The following is a 20,879-nucleotide window of genomic DNA, read 5'->3' on the forward strand; positions in this document are numbered from 1 at the left end:
CCCCCGGTAGTTCATCGTCACCCTTCAGCATACGTCCAACAGACACCGATCTCGTTTATGATCGTCACTGATTAGCTAAATGACAACCTTAAATTTTTTAATTCGATTCGCTTTCTAATACGATTTTCGTTAGCGAATGTCCGTGTACTTTTGCCGAAAACTACTCTTACTTAACTTCAACAAGTACCTCACCACTTATCATCGGTTATGTCATCTGGCACAAATATTTCCTCTATGCACCTCTGATTTTCTATCGTTTATTAATACTTTTTTCTGTAAGAAATTATATAACGCTTTCATCACGAATATATCTTTATTGCATCATATGCATTACATGCTGGTTGCAGTGTTTTTTCATGAATACTATTCAAAAACCCTTCGCTTCACATGTGACATATTTGGCAAACATACTCGTTCTGCAAATACAGCAGTTTCCTAGGCCTACTACCTGTGACAACATATTTCATACAAACGCTCATTCAAGGCTCACAACGACCATGACGAGGGAACCTAGTACTCTCAAAACCCATTCATTATAGTACACCACGATAGTGTTCTAACAGGATGCCCACTTCCATATATGCTCTTTTACTGTTTTTCTTGCGTGCGCTTTTGTTATGGCCTCTCTCTCTCTCTCTCTTTTTCCCTCTCTCCTGCCTTCCTCTACGCCAATATTGTGTGCTTTCAATCTGTTATATTTCTATATATCTGCACGAGGGAATGTGGTATATGTATATAATTATATATTTTGCTTATTGCGGTGGTTGCTGAGTTGGTCACGCGCACTGGCGTTGGTGGATGATGTTTTCGTTATGAAAGCTCCGCGTAAATGTCGAGAAAAAAAACGCGCCACGCATTAGAGTGCACGTTCCATTATTATCATCAACCCATACAATACACCCATCCATTTACCGTACATACATAGTTTTCCCCTGCGTCATGATAATGGATGGCGTGCGTGTCTCGTTAACCTGGTGTGAAATTATTGCGATATATACACGATACTACACTTCTACGGCCTTAACAGAAATGTCACAGTGTCAGTGTGCATATGAGAATTCTGGGCAGAATAGGTGCGTCAGGTTTGCTTGAGATGGTGCGTGCGTCTTACCTGAGCTCTACCTCACCCTAGCAAGTCCTATTGGGGCAAACATTAGCCCCACAAAGGACACTGGCACCTGCTGCACCTTCATATTGTATAATATTATTATTATTAATAGTTACACTGCCAACATATCATGGACATGTCGTTTCTGCAAAGCAGTAAAAGTGACAATTGAAGATATAATATGATATTAAAAGGTAGCGCTAAACAATAGAGCCGTTTATAACGGCTGCATCACTACTTCTAGACTGTGGTGTGTAGACTGCGGCATTACGTTAAATAATAACAGTAGCCCGTTGTGGTAACTGCGATGAATAGAAATCATTGAAAATGTAGTTCGTGCTCATTTCAGCTGACTTCGAACGCGGCATCGATTGTCGTTCGATGTTGGCGAAATGTCTTGAGAATCCGTCGGCGTAGTTTGTTCATGTTTTCCACAACGAGAGTATTCCATGGCTCGAGTGCGTACGCCACGGTGTAGTGATCGAATGCCGTAGAGTAGTCGCCCTAATGACAATGAAAATTTATGGAAAAAAGGCATCGATTAAGACAAAGTGAACTGAAAAAAATTCGATTACGTCGCAATATGTCAGCAGTCACAGCTATCTTAGTATACGTAAAACAAGCTGGGTCTGGCTTTGATTAGTATTTAAAAGTTTACATCGTCGATTAGCCTTACTTGTAAATGTCGGATCACTCCAAGATTAATATGCGCGTGAGCTAAATCCGGCTGCATCCTGATTGCTTCCATGTAACACTGTAAATATAATCAATGAAAATGCTAAGGTCAGGCAATCAGGGAAGTTATTATATCGATACTATGACATTAGCCTTTTTCAGGGGCAAAAACAGGTACGTGTAAGTCAAAGTTATCATGCCAAAATGAGGGGAGGACTTTTCCACAACCATTAGATAGACAATTCCAGAACTCAGTTTTACTTGCCTCAGCGGATCGGTTAAGGTGACTGAGATCCTTAAGGATATCCCCGTAATCCGTATAAAGTGGCGCACATTCTCGGCCTGCGTCTGGTGGGCAAAGCTGGATGGCTTTACGAATCCATTCGGCTGCATCAGCGCTACGATTAGTGTAGCTGTACAGTAACGCCATTTGACGCAGGCCGTCCCGCCAGGGCAAGCCTTTGCTCTGTTCTAAAGCTTCGAAAAGAATTCGCTCCGAGGTGGACGCATCACCTTGTGATAGCAGCATTTGCGACTACAACACGATAAAACAAACATGGAGAGAGAACGTACCTTAGTCTTTCTTTTGCGGATATTTCGTTTTCCACGTTTCGTATCACACTTATCTGAAACTCCGACTCACTTTTCAATTGAGAATTGATCGCACGCGACCGGCAAAACTTGGAAGTTGAGTTCTTTTTTTTTTTATATTTTTCTTTGCATATTTAGATTGACGTACACACTAGAGTGGAGTAAACATCCATCATTTATTTCGTGATTTTGGTTCGTTTTGTTGAAGGCTCAAAGTAAGAGTGAGGTATGCTTAACTGATGACAACAAGTTCGTTCGGCCGTCGCTATCACCGCACTCTTCCAGTCATCTGTCAGCGGCGCTCAAAATCATCGGCGGCTGCATGTTCTGCATAGGGAAGCCCCTTACATTGGCGGTACCTTATCAAATCAACGAGCTCAATACGCACTGCCCGTAAGAACTCAGTGAGTTAGCGGCTGGCCGATAGCTAACAAGGAATCACACTAAATCATCTTTCCTAGTCTAGCTTCGCCTAAACCTGAGCCAGTTTTTCTCCGTCGGCGGTCCTTAGACTTCTCTTTGAACGGAGGGACATACGGCATTCCGGCTTCTTGGCTGTAGAAGAAGTATCCGACTGGAGCAGCTGGGGGAATTCACTGATACTAACAAAAAATATTCCCCGCTGACTCTTACTTCTCTATCTAGTTTCCACTGCTAGAAGTAGACCAAAGAATCACTTCCTGGACTGGATGGAACTTCGGGAAAAGAAAACTCAGCAAATACGTGTGTCGCTGTTTGTTGGTCTTCTGCTATGTCAAGTCACCGCCAAAAGCCCTTGAATTGAGTGGGGTTTTAGGGATTCGAGTGATCCCGATTGAAATATCGTTCATCCAAGATATTCAACATTGCCGTGGGCCTACTTCTATTTCGACCCTACCCTATACTCCTATATCTATCCAGTCGGTATCGGGCTTGGTGAATGCAGGTCGATGTCGGAACCCCGGTTTCACGCGTTTTTGTCAGTTACACACTAAATCTATATCCCGGTAGCAAGGTAATAGCGACGATGGCGCCAGCGGCAGTCCTTTATTGAGTGGATAGGCAGTAACAACTTAAAAAGGTATGACGATGACAAAGAGGTGGATACGCACGAGTGCATGTACAATTATTCGCCCGCAATTTTCTTCGTTTAATGATCTTGAACAATATCTCGGCCAATGAAAAGCCAATGGTGATAAGGCAAGGCATTTATTCCTGGTACATATACAATACCATCCAGCTAGCTGTATAGGTTTGAAATGCTTATTGATACTAGTGGCAGACAAGTGATCTCTCTTTAACCGAAGTTATCTTAAAGCTACTATGTATGCAGCATCTACATGTGTTCTTAAGAAAACACAAATTCTTTTCTGTGAGATTAATTGGGAAAAAATATACGAATAAAGTCAAAGAATACATAATGAAGTTTGAGTACTGCGTTGCCGGAATACATTGGTGCCCAGCTCACAAGCCTCTAAGACAAATTCTCTATTTCGATCATCAGTTAGGGCTTTATGATTGCTTTCAAACTATTTGAGTTGCTAATGTCGGCCTTTACTGCTCAGGTAGATTTGACCAGCGTGAATATCTTTTTACTTCAGCCCGTTTTACTTTTCGAAAACAGTGCCACAGGTCGTCACTGAAAATGATCCTAACGCATATATTAAACAATCTATGTCCGTCCGCCATGCCCCATCAATCACCAACTGAGCTTCGATCCTGCTCGGTATACTCACGTAGTGCAGTTGGCTCTCGCGATGATGAGGATGCTTTTTTAGGATTTGTGTGAAGAGCTCTTCTGCCTCGCGAAAGCGCTCCGCTTTGGCATAAAGAACGGCCAGCTGGTCCATGACGCTCACATCCTCGGCATTCAACGACAAGGCTCTGAAAAATATTATCAGTGAGGTTACTATAACGCGTTATGACTTTTCTAATGAACCTGGAAAGGAACACGGGTGACGTGGACCGCTTAGCATTCCTTTTGGAGATTCTCCTTAAAAAATGACTATTCGGAGTAAGTGATAAACCCCTTTCAAACAATATTGGTTCGGTGGTACGTGGAGTCATTTAGTCGGCAGTGCTATTGCGCACTTTTGCTATTCACTAAACACGCCAAGGGAACAGTAGTCTACTCTGTATACCTTTAGCAGTAGAGTAAGGGTCAGAATCAGCTTGGGTAAAGGGGTTCTTGTAAGCTGTCATACCGTACCCTTCCAAAGCAAGGAACTTCAGTCAAAAAGAACAACCAATTAAGTTCTACTTAGTTCGTCAATTGCAGAAAGATTTTGATAATTTCATTATAAGAGCATCCGTCTGAACTACCTGCAGTACAGTGGTTCAACTTCCTATTTTACGAACAGAATCAACTTCTTAATGAATTCCTCAACTGATAAATTAATTTTCTTAGAATATAGGTAATAAAGTACAGTCTATTAACACCAACCCTACTAATGGCCAAGTTCACATAATCAACTTCTATCATGGCGCTCGTCAACTATACCCCACACAAAATCTACACTCAATTATAGAGATAATATCCTTCTCAAAGACTGGTCATTTTGGCCGGGCACTATGGAAATAAGTGTACCAGGGGTTTCGTTAGGTTAACGAATTATTAATGAATATGTTCTGTCTATAATGTCTAGTTTCTTCTCTTGTTTCGCTTGGATATATTTACTTCTTCCCAATTGTCTTCCTTCTTATCGGTTATCATGTTTCGCATCATATTAGATTGGTTATTGCCAATCGTGTCCTGACACCATGTAGCAGAGCTCAGCTTCCCTGCCTCTTTATCCCACCTATTATATGGTACTCGGCGAGCTCTTTCGTCCTTATTAGCAAGCAACGCTGTTAACCCTAATGTGGTAGACCGGTTATCTCACCGTTGGGAGACAGCGTCGAAGGCTCAGCAAATAGTAGGAAGGCGAACCAGGACGTTACGGGCAACGTGTAAAGGATATAGTGGAACAATTGAGGTTTGCGGCAAGAGGTATGAGAGAAACCACACGACGAAAACGCATCGCCGTTTAGCGTGACAGGCCTCTTTGCTAACATCTATTTGGTAACACAAGCTCCCCGCAGGGACACCGCAGATGGACGGAGCGGCCATTACGGTCACCACAATTGACGCTCAGATTAATTCAACCCTGCCACCCTTCGCCTCGTTCTGGAGAGTGTCGCTCTGTCAGAGTTCACCTTTGCACAATTTCACTATGTCAGTGAATGAGACTAACAACATCCATTGTTCTGCCTAGGCAAACCATGGTTAACGGTACCCCTTTGCATATTATATGTGCTGTATAGACAAATTGTTTTACTATCGATATAGGCTTGTCTCCCGCGCATTGCTACAATAATCGACTGCGGTATACGTAAATCACATATCACTGCTTTAGCGATTTCTCTAAATTCCTTTTCGTTATAAAGTGCCACGCTTTCCGGTTCTAGGTAAGGGTGGCAAATGTCTATAGCAGCTTCAGTTTGCGAGCAGTTGAGTACGTGTCGATATACGGACGCACCCAACATTTGGGCAATTGTGTCTGTAATGCGTATTAAGATTTCTTCGGTTAGTCACAATAGCATTAAAGTTCCACCAAATCGCAAATTTAAGAGAGCAATTTAATTTAAGAAACCAATAACTACGCAGTTATGGTTGAAACTTCTGCTTATGTTGTTTCCATAATCACTTCAGCATCTTACCATCGCGATTTAGAAAAATCGATTCAAAATAAGCAACGTATTGACAGGACAAGGTTTCACTGATGCATTACTGAGATTGTAGCATGTTCACTTGCCGTCGACTTCCTTTCCTTCTTATTCGTGGTTTCGTTGCACAGCCGAAACCGTTACAGAGGACGAGCAGACGACACTCGATATCGACATTGGTGGTGTGGCGCACAAAATTAAACAACTAACTAACCAGCCATCGCCGCCGCCGACCAGCGTGCGAAAGGAGTAGCTAGTTTTCTGCTACTTAATTATTTTGACTCGGCGTCCCTGCTATTGGTCTTTTGTTCTCCATTCTTGGCGCTCCGTTCTTGTTAGCGCCTGCGACGTCGGCGTATTATTGTATCTTATTCATTATTTGCCCTTAGTCGTTCGTTCCCGTTGTTTCCTCTCCCGTCCTGTCCCATTGAGCAAGCCAGGGGTATAACAATAGCCAATCAGCAACACTCAGGCAACGTTAACGGGACCGAGAAACCGGCAACAGAGTTACGGCGAGCGCGCGCATAGAAAAGAGGAAATTAGAAGGATGGATCTAATGAAAAGGGAAACGGACTCCTGCGTTGTTTGTTGACGTAGGACTGGGGCAGTACTTCCGCCGGTGAAAGGTGGAATAAGACGGGGTTTCTTCAGGTGGCGGCAACGGCAGGAACAGCAGCATGAATTACCTGAATCACTTGTTAATAATTACCTACTTTGGCTTTCATGCCGCTATTCCACTTGTTCTCTGGTTCTGTTCCTTCTTCTTGCCAGTTCGCTTTCTCTCCTCCCGTCGGTGAGTTCTCGACGCTTTGCGAAAGAAAGGCACGCGGCGGCTGATCCTCTAGTGTTCCGCTAGTGAAGAGTTGTGGCGTGGAGGCTGCGAACTGGAATCCCAGAATGCCTGGGGCACGCCCGGAGCATTCGTATCACCGCTACCTTTACCTCCGCGCAATAACAGGAACGAGCTGTCGCAGTTACATTTACTTGTAATTGAATCCTGTTGCACGACGTGTAGTTAGCTCAGTCAGCCAAAACTAAGTAAGTCAGATCAGCTCAAAGCAGTTAAAATACCAGTACTGAGTGCAGATCAAAGAGTTAGAAGGTGGTCAGACCTGTGATGTGGAAGAGGGGAAGTTAAAGGTAAAGATTGTTGGCTCGGCTTTTCAAGCAGGGTTTCGTTATTTCGGGATGGAAGTTTAGAGGGTGACTGGTTAGATGCAGGAAGGTAAATGAGACCCAGGAAATGTCCCATGTATAGATGCACCTCTCATGTTGTTAGCTGTAACCGGGTAGAAGTGCGTCGGTTGTGATGTCAGGACACAAAGAGTGACAGAAAATTCTTGCCAGGGGTTTTGTTTCTAGACAAGCTGTTCATCTTGCTCCGCGACGAACCGAACCGAAAGGCATGATAACAGTCATACTGGTTGGGATTGGTAGATGATTAATACGGTTAGAGAGAGAGAGAAAAATAGCTACGCTTTCTAAGTGAAATAGTATCGCAAAACGTAGCAGTTAAAATGCATGTTATTGAAAATACAGGAAGAAACTAAAAATAGGTCGATCGATGTATTGGCATGATTCTTTTCGTTAAAATGGGGGAGTGTAGCTTCTACAGAGCTAATTTACACCGTGTCAGGCGTAAAAAAATGTTTCCAAGATGCACGACACGTATTGAAATTTTTAGCAAATACGCCGAATGTGGGCAAATCGAAGCAAAAGGTTGTTGAATGTGATCGCCGTAATATAACTGGTAGCTTTGAGAAAAACATTTGTAATGTCTTTTAGCTTCCTCAGTTATCGCACTATCTAAGCCCACAGTGCAACGCCGCGATATGAGAGTATATTCTTGTGGTCGGCTTCTGATTGAGTTGAGAACGAAAATAAACGTGGAACTATCCCAATTTGCGGCCGCTTTTCGATTTTTTTTTTGCCTATTTTTAATGCGGCTTTCATCATTTTCCATCACTACCATCACACGCCTGGCTACGCGTCCAAATTTAGACAAACTTGTGGGCTTTTTGCCATAGCGTATGACTATCCATTCATCTCTATTAATAAAAAAAACATTAGTTTTCTCTAAAATAAAACGAGTTCGATATTGTAAGAAAAAAAACTGTATCATTTTCGGACTTCAAGTGAGAAACAACAGCTATTATCGAATCATCGCGCGCTGGACCAACTCGCACAAAAATAGAAGGCTTCCTTGCTCATAATCGACGGTTTACGTTATTCGCAATACGTTTGAAGAATCTGACAAGGACCTTTATTAAAAAAGTGATAGGATTTTACTCAAAAGGACTTAAAAATTAATTAAAATCACTCATAAAGCCATGTTTGATAGAATTAGTTTTTTGATACAGAAGTAAATGGCCGTTTCAGAACGAAGCATATCAATTGCCAATTTGGTCGTCTTTCTATACATTTGATATTTTCTACGCGTTACCATATGTACGGCACCTAATCAAAAGCTTTTTATACCTAGACTAGTTTGTAAGATCACTTTCAAGTAAATACAGATATCTTAATGAAATTTTCTCACATGTGCTAAAAATGTTATTTGCGACGGTCATATTTTTTCAATATATGGCCACCATTAACCACTATCATAGCTTCAATTCGCGTCCCAAATCGCGCCCAAACAGGCTCGTTTCAAATGTTCCTTTTGTAAATCTGCGAAAGCCTTCTTGGTAGCCGAACCTTGTGAAACTCTTGCTCAATAGCGCTCCATATGTTAGTAATACAACGGGTTAATATCTGGGCAATCCCGAAACGCAGTCGTGTTTACTTGGGTTAATCGGCTCGTATGAGATTGTGTACAGTTTAGTTCAAAGACGTATGGCCTTTTCTGAGAAAGGCTATGCACAGCCGTCACTGGACGCCACATTCGGAAAACTAACTGTGTCTGAAAATTTACTCCTACCAGCAATCATATCAATAAACGTATCCTCTGGATCGACAGAAAACTGTTTGACTATTACGGCCTATGACATCTGCCTCAGGTCCTCGTAATCCGTGACCATATACACTCACTCACATCGAATCTCTCGATCGAAACAAAGAGATCACTGGAAACCCACTTTTAAATGGCAGCAATTGAGATTGGAGTTTAAAAACAACCAAAAGGCTATTTGTTGTGAACTTTGCAGTGTTATGCTGAAATCTGCTCCCGCACCTTCGGCAGCCATGTACTTATCTACAACGTGGCGGACAGGGTCTTTTTTTGCTTAACTCTGAGCCAAATAATCGGACTGACCAATTGTTCTCAAAAGGCAATCTTTAGTAAATTCGTTGCCGACCCAACAGCTCTCTTAGACGGGATGTTGTTGGATTCTAAGCCTTACCATTTCCCCTGTGTCCACCTAGTTTGATCGCTAATTCATATTGGCGTATAGACACAACTTTTCGCCGCCGGTGACAAAGCGTCTGTGCAAAAGTCGGGCATTATAGCCACGTGACGCTCGATACCAGACGAAATACTAAGCTGCCGTATTAAGTCGTAATGGCTTGTTATATCTAACGAGTTCATGAGATCCCAACTATGTGTATTTCTGTTATATTTTTCAAACAAGATTGTTCATGAAGATTCATACATGTTTTCCTGTCGGCGCATGAATTATCCGCTAATCCACTACCAGTCACTTTAGTGGCATGGCCCGACGACGTTTCTTTACAAAAAAGTATTATTACATCTTCTGTTAGCACCGAACCCAAGGCTACCGGTCCGCAGTTCTTTATACGATATGCCCCATCCCCACCCATATCTTCGATTCTTTTCCCATAAAGGCCATCGCCATCATCAATAGCTCCGTGCACACTCACCTATATTCACAAGGGACAGAAGTGACTCTTTCAGCACGCTTTTGCTTTTCCTAGTTACCGTCTTTCGTTTCTATTAAGCAACACAACGGAGCTTGTAGTACACGACAGTTTCAGGCAGCTTCGTCCTCCTAAAGGCGCCACTAGAGAAGGCCGTCATCGGCCTTCATAACCCAAGCTTCTCCCACCCTCGGCCTGGCCCACTGTGTCGGTGACCGTTAGGCCTGGTAGATATTTCGGTTGTGGGCTGCAACAGCACTACCGCAGAGGGACGTTTTGCGACGGGAGGTTGACCAACCTTGCATAGGTACGCAAAGCTACGTTCTAGAAAATGTTCTGTTGATCCTGCTACTTTATTTTTCTCGATGCCCAGCGAAGGTCTGCTATCCAGGTTTTGCAAAGCTACCAATATGCAGAAGTTATCACTGGATATGGGTAGAAGACATGAAAGCACAGTAGTTCGAGGAGACAGTGATCAGTGTGATATGGCGAAGGTTGTGCTGGCAGTGTGGAATGTTGCGACACACTTGAAAGTGATGCAAAGGACTACTGCGCCTTCCGGTTAGCCGATGATAGATGATGTCACTAGCACTCTTCCTTTATTTCATCTTGAGTCGCGTCTCTCCTAAGCTACAGAGCTTTTGCTTGTTTCGCTACTGCTGTTGAAGCCTTTGCCGTTGCAACTGCCCAGACCGTTGTTCGCGAGCCTTGTCGCCGCTTGTCGTTGTAATTAAGTTATGGCCCTCTGGAGGCAACACGAGCGACAGCACTCGTTGCTGATACTGAACTGTGGAACGCGCGAAAGGTAGAAGGTGGGAAATATACAGGGGGAAAGAGCGAGATACATATACACATATATGTAAACAATACGTACGAACCTGTGTTTGCACCAGATAGGGACCCTTACTCAGTAGCCCAAACGCAGCGTCTTCAATCTTCCTAAGAATAATGGTTCGTATCGTATCGTATCTATATGGTCGAAATTCAATGGCATGAATGACATTCGTCTCCGACTGCAAGAATATCGCAACGCATACGCTGTAAAGTGAGGGGTCAATTATTCGTAAACAACTTGACACTAGAGTGCTGAAAAGTTCGGTCCAAAGTCCACAACCCAAATTAGTGCGAGCTGACAAAATTAATACTTGAAAGTAGTGACCTTGATCATGGTAAGTTAACAGGTATGCAAAACACCCGTTATCTAGAGACCAAGGGCTTTTTTTGCACCATTGAGTATATCAATTTGGTAATTTTTGTTTCACAGATAATAAATAAGTGATAGTACATACGGTTGTAGCCTGCTACAATCAAAGCGCATATCGTGAATGACAAACGAAAAACACAACGTCAATTATTTTAAAATAATTGTTTGAGGCACCCACCCCTGTGGCGTGCTAAGTCTCGAATGGCCGTCTAAGATGACCTCCTTCTGTACTTCCTATAACCATCAAGCATGGAACTACCACTATTCGAATATGACGACGGTCTTATTGAGCAACCTGTTCCAACGATAAAATGTTACACAGCCAGCTTTTACCATCTAACGGGTTTAACTGAGCGGTCTTTTTACGATTGGGAAAACGGACAGTTCTACAGCCCGGAGTCTCCTCTAGGTTTGACAGAAACGTACGTTTGTGCTGGACACTAGCGTTGATTAGGACTTAGACTTGAAGCCCGTAAAATGATGTACAACCAACATTTGACCAACTGAAGCAGAATGGCCCTTATAGCTCTCCCTTAGCAAATACGCCAGCAGACCGCTGGTAATTGATGACGCCTGCGGCTACCCGTTACCTCGCTTTACCTGCCAGCCTCACTGCAAAGCCACGCAAAGTTGGTAGTGAACTGTTTAGGCACTGCAGATATCATAGTTGCTTTGTCAGAGAGAAAGAGAGTTGAGATATTGACAGAACTCTCTAATGATTGTACCATAGGCTTGGCAGGCCGCTGACAGCACGGCCCAGATTTCAAGCCAGTAGGTTTCGTATGCTGAGCACCACATCACCCGGACGTAGCCTACAGGTAACAGCATCACATCCAGTCCTTTCTCAGACAACACTGCCGCATTATAACACGTGCGGTTTGAAGAGCGCGCGAGAATCAAAAATGGAAAAGAACTACAAGGGTGCAAGGTTAGAACCCTCTGGCGCTCTGTTAAAGACAGATCAAAAAAGCATAACAGCCTGATCATTATAGCCAGGCTTTTAGACAAAAACTTTGCGATGATGGCTTCGGATGTTAATTATATATTAAGATACAGAATATAATGGAGCTTGATCTTTTCTACAAGGCGAGGTAAAATGACCAATCAATGTAAATGTCTTTTTTTCGATGTTAGCACACTGATGAAAAGTGCATAAAAATATGCGGTTCGTTTTGGGACTTGAAGGGAGACGAATTCTGCTTTCGTATTTATTAAAGGATGGGTAGATATTACTATCTGGTTATATTAGAAGAAACTTTTCTGCGAATAGATTACTCGGCGGAACGATCACAGGACGATATAAATGCTATATATTCGTATTTAAACCAAAGGTCGTTAGTTGGAAACGTTAGACTTAACAAAAAAATGAACCTCGACCTTACAATTTTAGAAAGGATTGGCCGTATATCAACCTCTTGCAACAGCGCCAGTAGCTTTCAGACGAATCGCTCGTTTCCGTTGCGGCCCAACCAACAGCGAGAATGAAACCCATCGGAGTCGCTTCTACATCGCGTTTCCTTAAGGAAATAGTTGCCCTTAATATAGTCGTTTTGAGGCAAACAACCCAATGAAAAACTGTAGTAGCTTCTTTTCCTTTCCCGACGGCTTTCCTGTTAGACGTAACTTCATTTTATCCCACAGTACTGTTAATTTAGGGTCAACTCGTCAAATACGGTTACCATTCATTAAGCTTCTAGAGCTCACATGATATAATTTCTGAGATTTTACTAACTAAATACACATTTAACGTCTTAAATCATAATAACAACTCTCTTGTATCGCTTTTTCTTTGATTTTTTTTTATATATAGGAAAAAGGTGATCAAAGGCGTCGTAATTGGGCCCTCGCAGTAGTTTGCATAATTATACAGGCCAAACAGTTCAGGTTTGCAAATCTTGTATTTCGAATATTTTACTGTATTACGGGATAGCGCCCCAGAAAAAAATCCAGTAGCATGCATAATCTAGGGATCCCAACGAATGCATTTCAATTCGATGCTGTGGATCCATTCCGAGTTTAAAACAAGCGCAGTATGGCAAATTTATAAATGAATACGATAATATCACGCTCAATAATATCTATCGGGCAGAAAACGCCTAAAAGTAACCTAAACATTACCGGATTCTAAAGTCGAAAATTTCACCTCGCAACGGGTCCTACGCGTCATATAAGATGTATCTCACTGAAGATCCATCGACACCAGGCAAAAAAAATTTGAACCTCCTAACGCGAATGACTCAACGTTCAGATCGTAGACAATCTGAGGTAGTGCTAATCAAGCGCATTATTTTAAATGTTTATGCAAACAACGATGCCGAGACCCAACGGTACTCTCACTCAAGCAAGGCGGCCGCCGATTAGGGACGCTATTGCGGCACTTGAAAGGCGAGACATCAGAAACCAGTCAAGCTTACGGTGTTCGGCTGCCATTCTTCGCGATTATTTTCTCTATCTTATGGTCTTTCGGTTGCCGCTATTAGAGGAAAGCGCAAGCGACCGTAATGTGACGACTGACCCCGACGGCGGCCCTCGCGGCCCTCAGCCTTAAGGGTTTGACTCGGCCTTTCAATATCGGTCGGCGTAATACGGTCACACCGTAACCAGGTAGGCAGGCGTCTCGAGCATGGAAGTCCTTAAGCAGGGAGAGTATAACAGTATCGTCCGGAGTAATACTAGGCCGAATAGAAGAATGGTAACCCTTTAACTAGCACCAAAAGTCTCTAATAAGCGCGTCGACGGACGACAGAGAACTGATCTCGAGAGAGCAGTAGAAATAAAAAAAAAATATAATAGTTGGAAGTGAAAATCAAATAGAATGACCGAGGCAGCGCGGAACAACAATGTCGGCGGCCCATCGAATTTTTAAAATAGAAACCAAGAGCCAGAAAAAGGGAAGCTTACCGTAAACACAACACTGGTAGAAACTCGATCGAAAGCAATTTGGTTAGAACTAAGTAGATGATTGTGCACGGCAGTCTTATAGCCGCGTTCGGTGGGGGCCGTCAATGGGGTTGAGAAGAGCTGAGCTATCTTCTCTAAGAATCAAAAAGAGTACAATACTCACCTTCGATACAGGTCCTCGGCTTCCTGATCAACTTGAAGCTTTTTCATTGTTTCCGCGGCATTGACCATAGCAATCGTATTTGTTGGTTCAAGTGCAATAGCTTCCATGTACTGCTCCGATGCCTCTTGGAGACGACCTGTAATTACACGAAAAGCGAACTCAAATAAGCAGTCGGTTAAATCTGTCTCATCTGTAGGCTGGAATACTGTGGTGTAGATATGGTCTGGTCTAAACGCAGTCCTGGTGCGTAGACTGCATTAACCGTACTTTAATTTTAATTGACACAAATCAGGTGTATAAAGTCAATTATTCCCGCTTACACCAAACTCATTTAAATATCGCGACTTCCCTCCTTAGTGAACGAACTGCCGACGTGAAAATGCTCCCGTCTATTGCGGCACGTTACGATATCGTCCAGTGGTCAACCACCCGTAACATCATTTTTGCCACAATGAGTTTATTGTACGTTTGTTTATGCCTGCGTAATACGTCCTGCGACCAACGACACGCGCTCATGCGGCGCCGATCACACTACCAGCACCTTTTCCAGTATCATATCTACAGTCGTATTTCTAATAGAAAAAAAAAGCTTAGATATACCTGTTCAGATTTACTAATATTATCATAAGTATTTTTACTGTGACCTTCGCCTATACACGGAACTAATATATGGATCAATGTATACCCAACAAATATACCCTTGTGACATTAAATAAATATTCAAATAAGCCTATTTTTCGCACGATAGCTCACGTCTCTGCACTGTGGATTCAGGACCAAACCTGATCTGTCGAAACGCACCGTATCTTCAAGCGTTGACTCAGCGTTCGTTTGCCTGATACCAACTGTGGGCACCTCATTGAGCATTTTCCGCGCTTGTTTCGTGACCATCTTTTCCTCTTTTTGGAACTGCTGGCCGCATTGGCCGAGTATTGGCTTTTCTCTAATACTGCACTCATTCTCGATCATTTGTCGAGTATTAGAACGATCGATGAGTCTATAGCATGCAAGCAAACGGCCGCCCTCTGCCGTACCGCGAGCCGGCCCCGGGGCCGAAGCCGTGGCGGATCCACAGACACAGTCGGCACGAAAGTGAGCAAGAACACGTGAGCAACAAAATGACTGCACGAGCAAAGAAGACATAAGGGCATTTACTGAATGGTTCTCGCTGGTGACTTCCTTTGGCAAATCGTAACCCGGCAGACGACCGCTCTAGCCTGCATCATATCGTACAACACTAGCGATCGCTGGATAGCTGCATACTCTTTTCTACTTAAGCTTCGGAGGCTTGGCAGACGTCGCTAGCGAGATCGCGATCGGGTCCACTTCGCCCCGATTACCAATAAACCCTTCAAGCACCAAGTGCAAGCCTCGGAAAGTCTCTCGCCTCCACGCCACTTTAGAAGCATCTCTCGGCGTCTTTCCATAACTATTTCGCTCTTCCTTGTGCAATATTCATACTCAGCTCGCCGATGCCGCCGTCACCGCCCCAATTGGCAGGGTAAAGCCAGCAGGAGTACGCAGAGTGCCTATCTAGGAAAAAGATAGGCTGCAAGCTGTAAGTAGCAGACGCTCGCTTGCTGAGTCTGCGCGCGCGACCCCCTTCGCTGACCATATCGCGGGTCACCGCTATTACCAAAATGTGTTCTTCGCAAGAGGCAAGAAGCAACAAGCGCTCCAACACTAACCTGCTCCCGGCCTCATTGACAGAGACCGTCTGTACCAATGTGGCGCGTCGGCGGACCAACCTGCGTACGCCCCTCGCTATCGAAAATGCCCGCCTCATTTGTTCACCTCCTGTCCTTAAGGCCACTATCCCAGAGACCTGCGGTCCTGCTGACCCTATCACTATGGCTAACTTCCTCATTTCTCCAACGATGTGCCTCACACGGCTCAAAGAGGGCTGAGCTCGTCGTGGAGCATGCATCGTACAAGAGTCCGACGGCGGATGTAGGACTAGCATAGTCTTGAAATACGGACGGTTTAGGCGATTCAGATATGGTATATAGAGATGTACAGAAATAGTCGACACGCATCTGTTTGTGCAACAGTGGCGTCTTTGCTGCTATTCCTGTCGTAGCTTTACGATTATGACCAACAGTGTAGCTCAGTTGGTAGCACATACGGATTCTGTTATTGTTCTAAGCATAAACACATCGTAGGCTAAAGCGCTATTATCTGCTACGTACTGGATCACCCTAATAAGAAACTGACGACATATATGTACGCTTAATGAAGTGGGTAAATGCAGTTCCATTGTGTTATAAAAGCTGGGTGACGGGGCGGCTTCGTCAGTTCATTGGCTCGTTCGTTTGTTCTCAACATGACGCGGAATGAAGGAAACGATTTAGATGTGTGAGCTAGCTATTTGGTTTTTTGTGTATAAGTACTAGGCGCTTTACTATAATACTAATGCCAACAAATGAGTTTTAAAAAGAAGTTTTGACAAACGTTGTGTTTGTTCGAAAAGAAAGTCCAAACTGCTACACACGAATCTGCTGTTAATAAGAAAAGGGAATAAATCAAAAGGCCAAAATACTTGTCCCGCTGATTCAGCCGGGATAGTAAACGAAATCGTCTTGCGCAACTTAGCTGTTGCCGGTTATTAACTATACTAGAGAATGCTCTTCGTTTCTAACAGACATGTTTGTGCCTTTAAATCAAAGACTAAGAAAAAATTAGAATAGTGAAATTTTCGTTTGAACACATCAACAACTCTTATTCAACACTAAAATTTCTTGCCACATGCCACCTTCAACCTCGTCTTGTTTGCACAAGTTTGGTCCTCAACCGGTTGTTTCAAGAGGAGGGAAAAGGTTCGATGTGCTACTCTTACGAGAATTACCTAAACTGTAGGTATAGAGAGCAGTGCATAAATTTGGCCCATATAGACGCAACGCGCTCGAAAATGTATGGTAGCTACAACCTACGAAAACGTTCGAAAGTCAGATGCTAAGATAAGTCAGGATATCTACGTCAGTAAAAGTTTTTAAATGGTAGCTCCTTGAAAAACACATTAAGCCACTGAGGTGTCCACGATTTCAATGTCAATATTTTTATGCAATCAGATATGTTAGAACTATTCCATTCATCTTAAGAAAGCTGGATCTAAAGATGATCGATTATTTCATATCAAGCTACAGCAATATAAAACCGATAGAGTTAACAATCTCAAATGTGTTTCTAATGTAATGGACGAACTGGTAAACTTACTAATTAACTTTAACATAATCAAATAATTTTTCGATTATCCTGCCATGAATGCAAGCTAGAAAAAGCGTAAGCCTTTTGTCGTTGTTATTACACATTTCTTTAGGACCCATTTTTTTCTTTTCAACTATTCGCTTAACCTGAATAGATGTTTCACGTTTTTACCTTCTGTACTACCATGAAGAATTGCTTCAGATGGCTGACCCATTTCAGATAAGACGAAATGTAGCTACTCTCGGTTTCAAACCTAAAACACCCCTCTGCCATCTAAATTCAGACGGTAAACGTGCTACCATTACACTAATGCCGGCTCTACACGCTTCACCTAACGAGCACAAATAACATTAGGCTATGTATTATATAAAATTTCTTGAATAGCTAACGATCAAACGCTAAATACCCATTTAGAAGTTGTTCACATGGATTTTATAGCACAAGAATCTCTAACATTGGGAATATTTCTTTGCCTTTAAGATGTATAAGGTTCAATGAGAATGCAGCGAATTCTAGCTTGCGAACGCATATTTGACAATGTTTGCATGTTTACTTGGACGTAAATAGGAACTTCGGAAGCCTGTCGGAGAGCTTCGGGTGGCATTTAGATCATGCATTTACGGCAGCCAGCGAGCCAGCCAACCTAAGGATTCACATTTCTACTGACATTTCTGTAATCAGCGGAGCATCATTTTTCTCCCTTGGCGCATCGTCTTTCATTACCAAGGTTTTTCTAGCTTCTGGCACCGGCAGAGACTAGTAACCAAGACATCTAGTAGACTGAACGCAGAAGTTCAGAGCGATCAGAAAGCTTCAAGTGAAATGAGCCCTAAACGAGCAACTCCAAATTGAGACCCCACTTTCGCCTCATTCAGCGTAAACCCCTTTCAAGTTCCAAGAACGTCCCCAAGTGGCTCGAATCTCTACTGTCGTTTTTTACCATCGTTTCGGCTGGTCGATGGCTACAGTCAACGTAAGGCTCGACTAGCGACAGCGTTAACTGGTTTCTTTTTCCCGTCAACATTGCTTCGCTCGTCAGACTCCATCCAGCGGAAAAGCCGAAGCTCGATGCGGCTTAAAACTTTAGCTCCGGTAGCAGCAACGACCACCATCGGGACGTTATTTAACTTTCCCATATATTTACGATGTAGCTAACAGCTTTTAGATATGGCTGTTTCTTTTTCTCGTCTTTTTTTGCACGTAAATTAGCGAGTAATATTTCGTTCTTATTAGCATCACCGCCTCATTTCTTGAAATCGGCCTCGAGTCGTCACAAACGAGTTCGTTTTGCATCGTGTCTAAATGAAGGAACTCTAAGGAAACATGTCTGTCATACGGCCGCGCCTCAGAAGCTTCATCGATGTTATCTGCTATAAGACTCATACGTTTCCTTTGAGAGGGGGCGGGGGGGGGGAGGCCGAGTTATCAAATACGATAACGAGACGACATACGGGGGTTTTCCTATAGATTTTCGAAGACCCTTCAAGGATACGCTATGGTGTTTATCTACAAAATGTGTAGTGATTGGTGATTAATTTTAATTATTTCCTCGTTTTTACGTTAACGTCTGATAAGATGTACTCCTGGTCCACTATCTTTTGAAACTACAATTCTCTGTAACCAAAAGTGCCTCTATATGATTTTACGCGAAATACTCTCCAAAGAAAAATTGAACCTTGTCTAAATGCGTTGAAGCAGTGCCCCATCCTTCTTCAAAAAAAATCCAATTATTCTACAAAGAAGAACTCGTTTCAGCAAGCTTGTCCTGTTGTCCTATACATCATCCACAGGTAACATGTTCTGCTTTACCTGCAACATGTGTGCCGTTTCATATCATGTAGTATATTGAAAATGCTTGGTGGAATGAAAAGAGAAATCACAACGCTTCGCAGCGCTCCCACTAGATTCGAACCTAACACGCGCCACTAGTAGAAATCTACCTGTGCGGCTGTTTCCAAATCTGTTATCACAGACACTTCTACAAGCACAAAACTCCAAAGATTTATTGAATGCGATGTAGTACCATGACAATACTAATAAAGAGCCAGCCCTTCCTTTAGCCATAGATAAGCTAGAATCCTGGCACGACTGTAACCGATTGTAAAGAAGTTTGCGAACGACTGCATCATATTTCCTAACGCTTTATAGTCCTTTATCAAGTTCTTTCAGCTGAAAAAAATAAAGCTAACTTCCTCGTAACATTATTCATAAAGTTTCAACGCAAAGCCGATAAAGGTCCTGATCAAACCGTGATGCATTTCTTTGTGTAGATATAAACAACGAATTATTTTGAGACTACGAATTGTCCATACTCTCCTTTCTGTGCTTCTTACTGCATTAATATGGCACGATGTATTTTGTTCTGTTAGCACAGAACAAAATTCCTCTAGTGTTTCGACTTTTTGTACACTGTCCGTATCGTTCTTCACTCAGGTGAGAGTTAACTTTCGAAACTCGACGCCAGCTCGTACTCCCTCCATGTACGAGCTTTGGCGACCAACTGGCCAACAACTTGGTTAGCTGGCGAACATGGGCGTCGCATCTCGCTTTTGCTAGTAGTTCTTTAGACCAGAAAACACTAGAGGGGTCCGTAGAGAAAGCCCGGAAGCTCCATTAATCACCCCCCTATCAGCTGAGCAGACGCCGGCCTTGCTGGACCGTACGCAAGGTACGGGTGAGCTGTACCAATGGGCTGTGCTCCACCACTAGAGCGCCGTCTCTTTCCTGCTATTGCACCACAGTTTCTCTTTACCCCAAAAAGAGAACCAGAGTGAGTTGCCACTGCGGGCATTTGTTTGTTGGCGGATAACCAGTTCCGCCATTTCCCTGTTTGCTCATTTCCCTCACCCTTACACTTACACAGCTTCCACCTGAGAGTTGTAGCCACCACTGGCTGCAAAAGCCCAGTTCGTTTTATTCTTCGTTACTAGCAAGCTTTGCGTTAGTCTATTGACACTGCTTTGCCTTTGTGCTTTGTTTGGAAGTCGACCTGCCTACACAACGTTATAGCCACACTATTCCCATCTTGTCGAGCCACCAGCCGTCGCCGGTAGCGGTACAAGCTAACCGACGACGGCTACGACTGACCAACAGTCAGCTTAGCGAACCGTGATTCACTAAAGAGAAAGCTAGTTCGAGGTGAGGGCCAACGATACACTCCTCTTATTATAGCGGTAACAGATTTCTGCCGTACCGATCGGTGCATCGGTGAGACGACTGGCCGACTCACCGGTCCCGCTGACATCACGCTTCGACGGAATGGATGGCCCGAAACTCCTGTTGAAGTCCGCCGGCGGTGTAGCCGGCGGCAGGAACTCCGGCCGCATTTCGCGCTTGTAGGTGGTAAGTGGAGATTGCCAGCTCCGCCTTTCATTGCTTTAGTTCTTTTCTCCTCGTACCACCGTCCCTCTGCATCGCTTCTGCTGCCGATATAACTGCTGTTGATGTCGATGCTGTCAGCTTACCATTCCCTGGGTTACAGCCAGCCGTTGCCACCACAGCAGTGTTCGGCCTTTGCTTCATCTCTCTTAGCT

At 43.5% G+C, this 20,879-nt stretch overlaps 1 protein-coding gene across 5 annotated transcripts in view; it reads right to left on the reverse strand.

Moving 5' to 3' along the window:
- Positions 1-294: 294 nt before the first annotated feature.
- Positions 295-20,879, reverse strand: part of LOC111244712 (protein O-mannosyl-transferase TMTC1-like) — a 104,919-nt gene continuing 84,334 nt past the window's right edge. For all 5 annotated transcript variants that reach the window (XM_022792058.2, XM_022792059.2, XM_086979038.1 and 2 more), the window contains 5 exons: positions 14,143-14,278; positions 4,090-4,237; positions 2,049-2,318; positions 1,785-1,862; positions 295-1,612 (listed from right to left, as the gene is read on the reverse strand). In XM_022792058.2, the coding sequence (XP_022647793.1) occupies positions 1,454-1,612; positions 1,785-1,862; positions 2,049-2,318; positions 4,090-4,237; positions 14,143-14,278 (791 nt within the window). In that variant the 3' untranslated portion in view covers positions 295-1,453. The remainder of the gene's footprint in view (positions 1,613-1,784; positions 1,863-2,048; positions 2,319-4,089; positions 4,238-14,142; positions 14,279-20,879) is intronic.

This window comes from Varroa destructor, unplaced genomic scaffold (assembly GCF_002443255.2).
Source record: "Varroa destructor unplaced genomic scaffold, Vdes_3.0 BEIS01000002.1, whole genome shotgun sequence".
NCBI lineage: Eukaryota > Metazoa > Arthropoda > Arachnida > Mesostigmata > Varroidae > Varroa > Varroa destructor.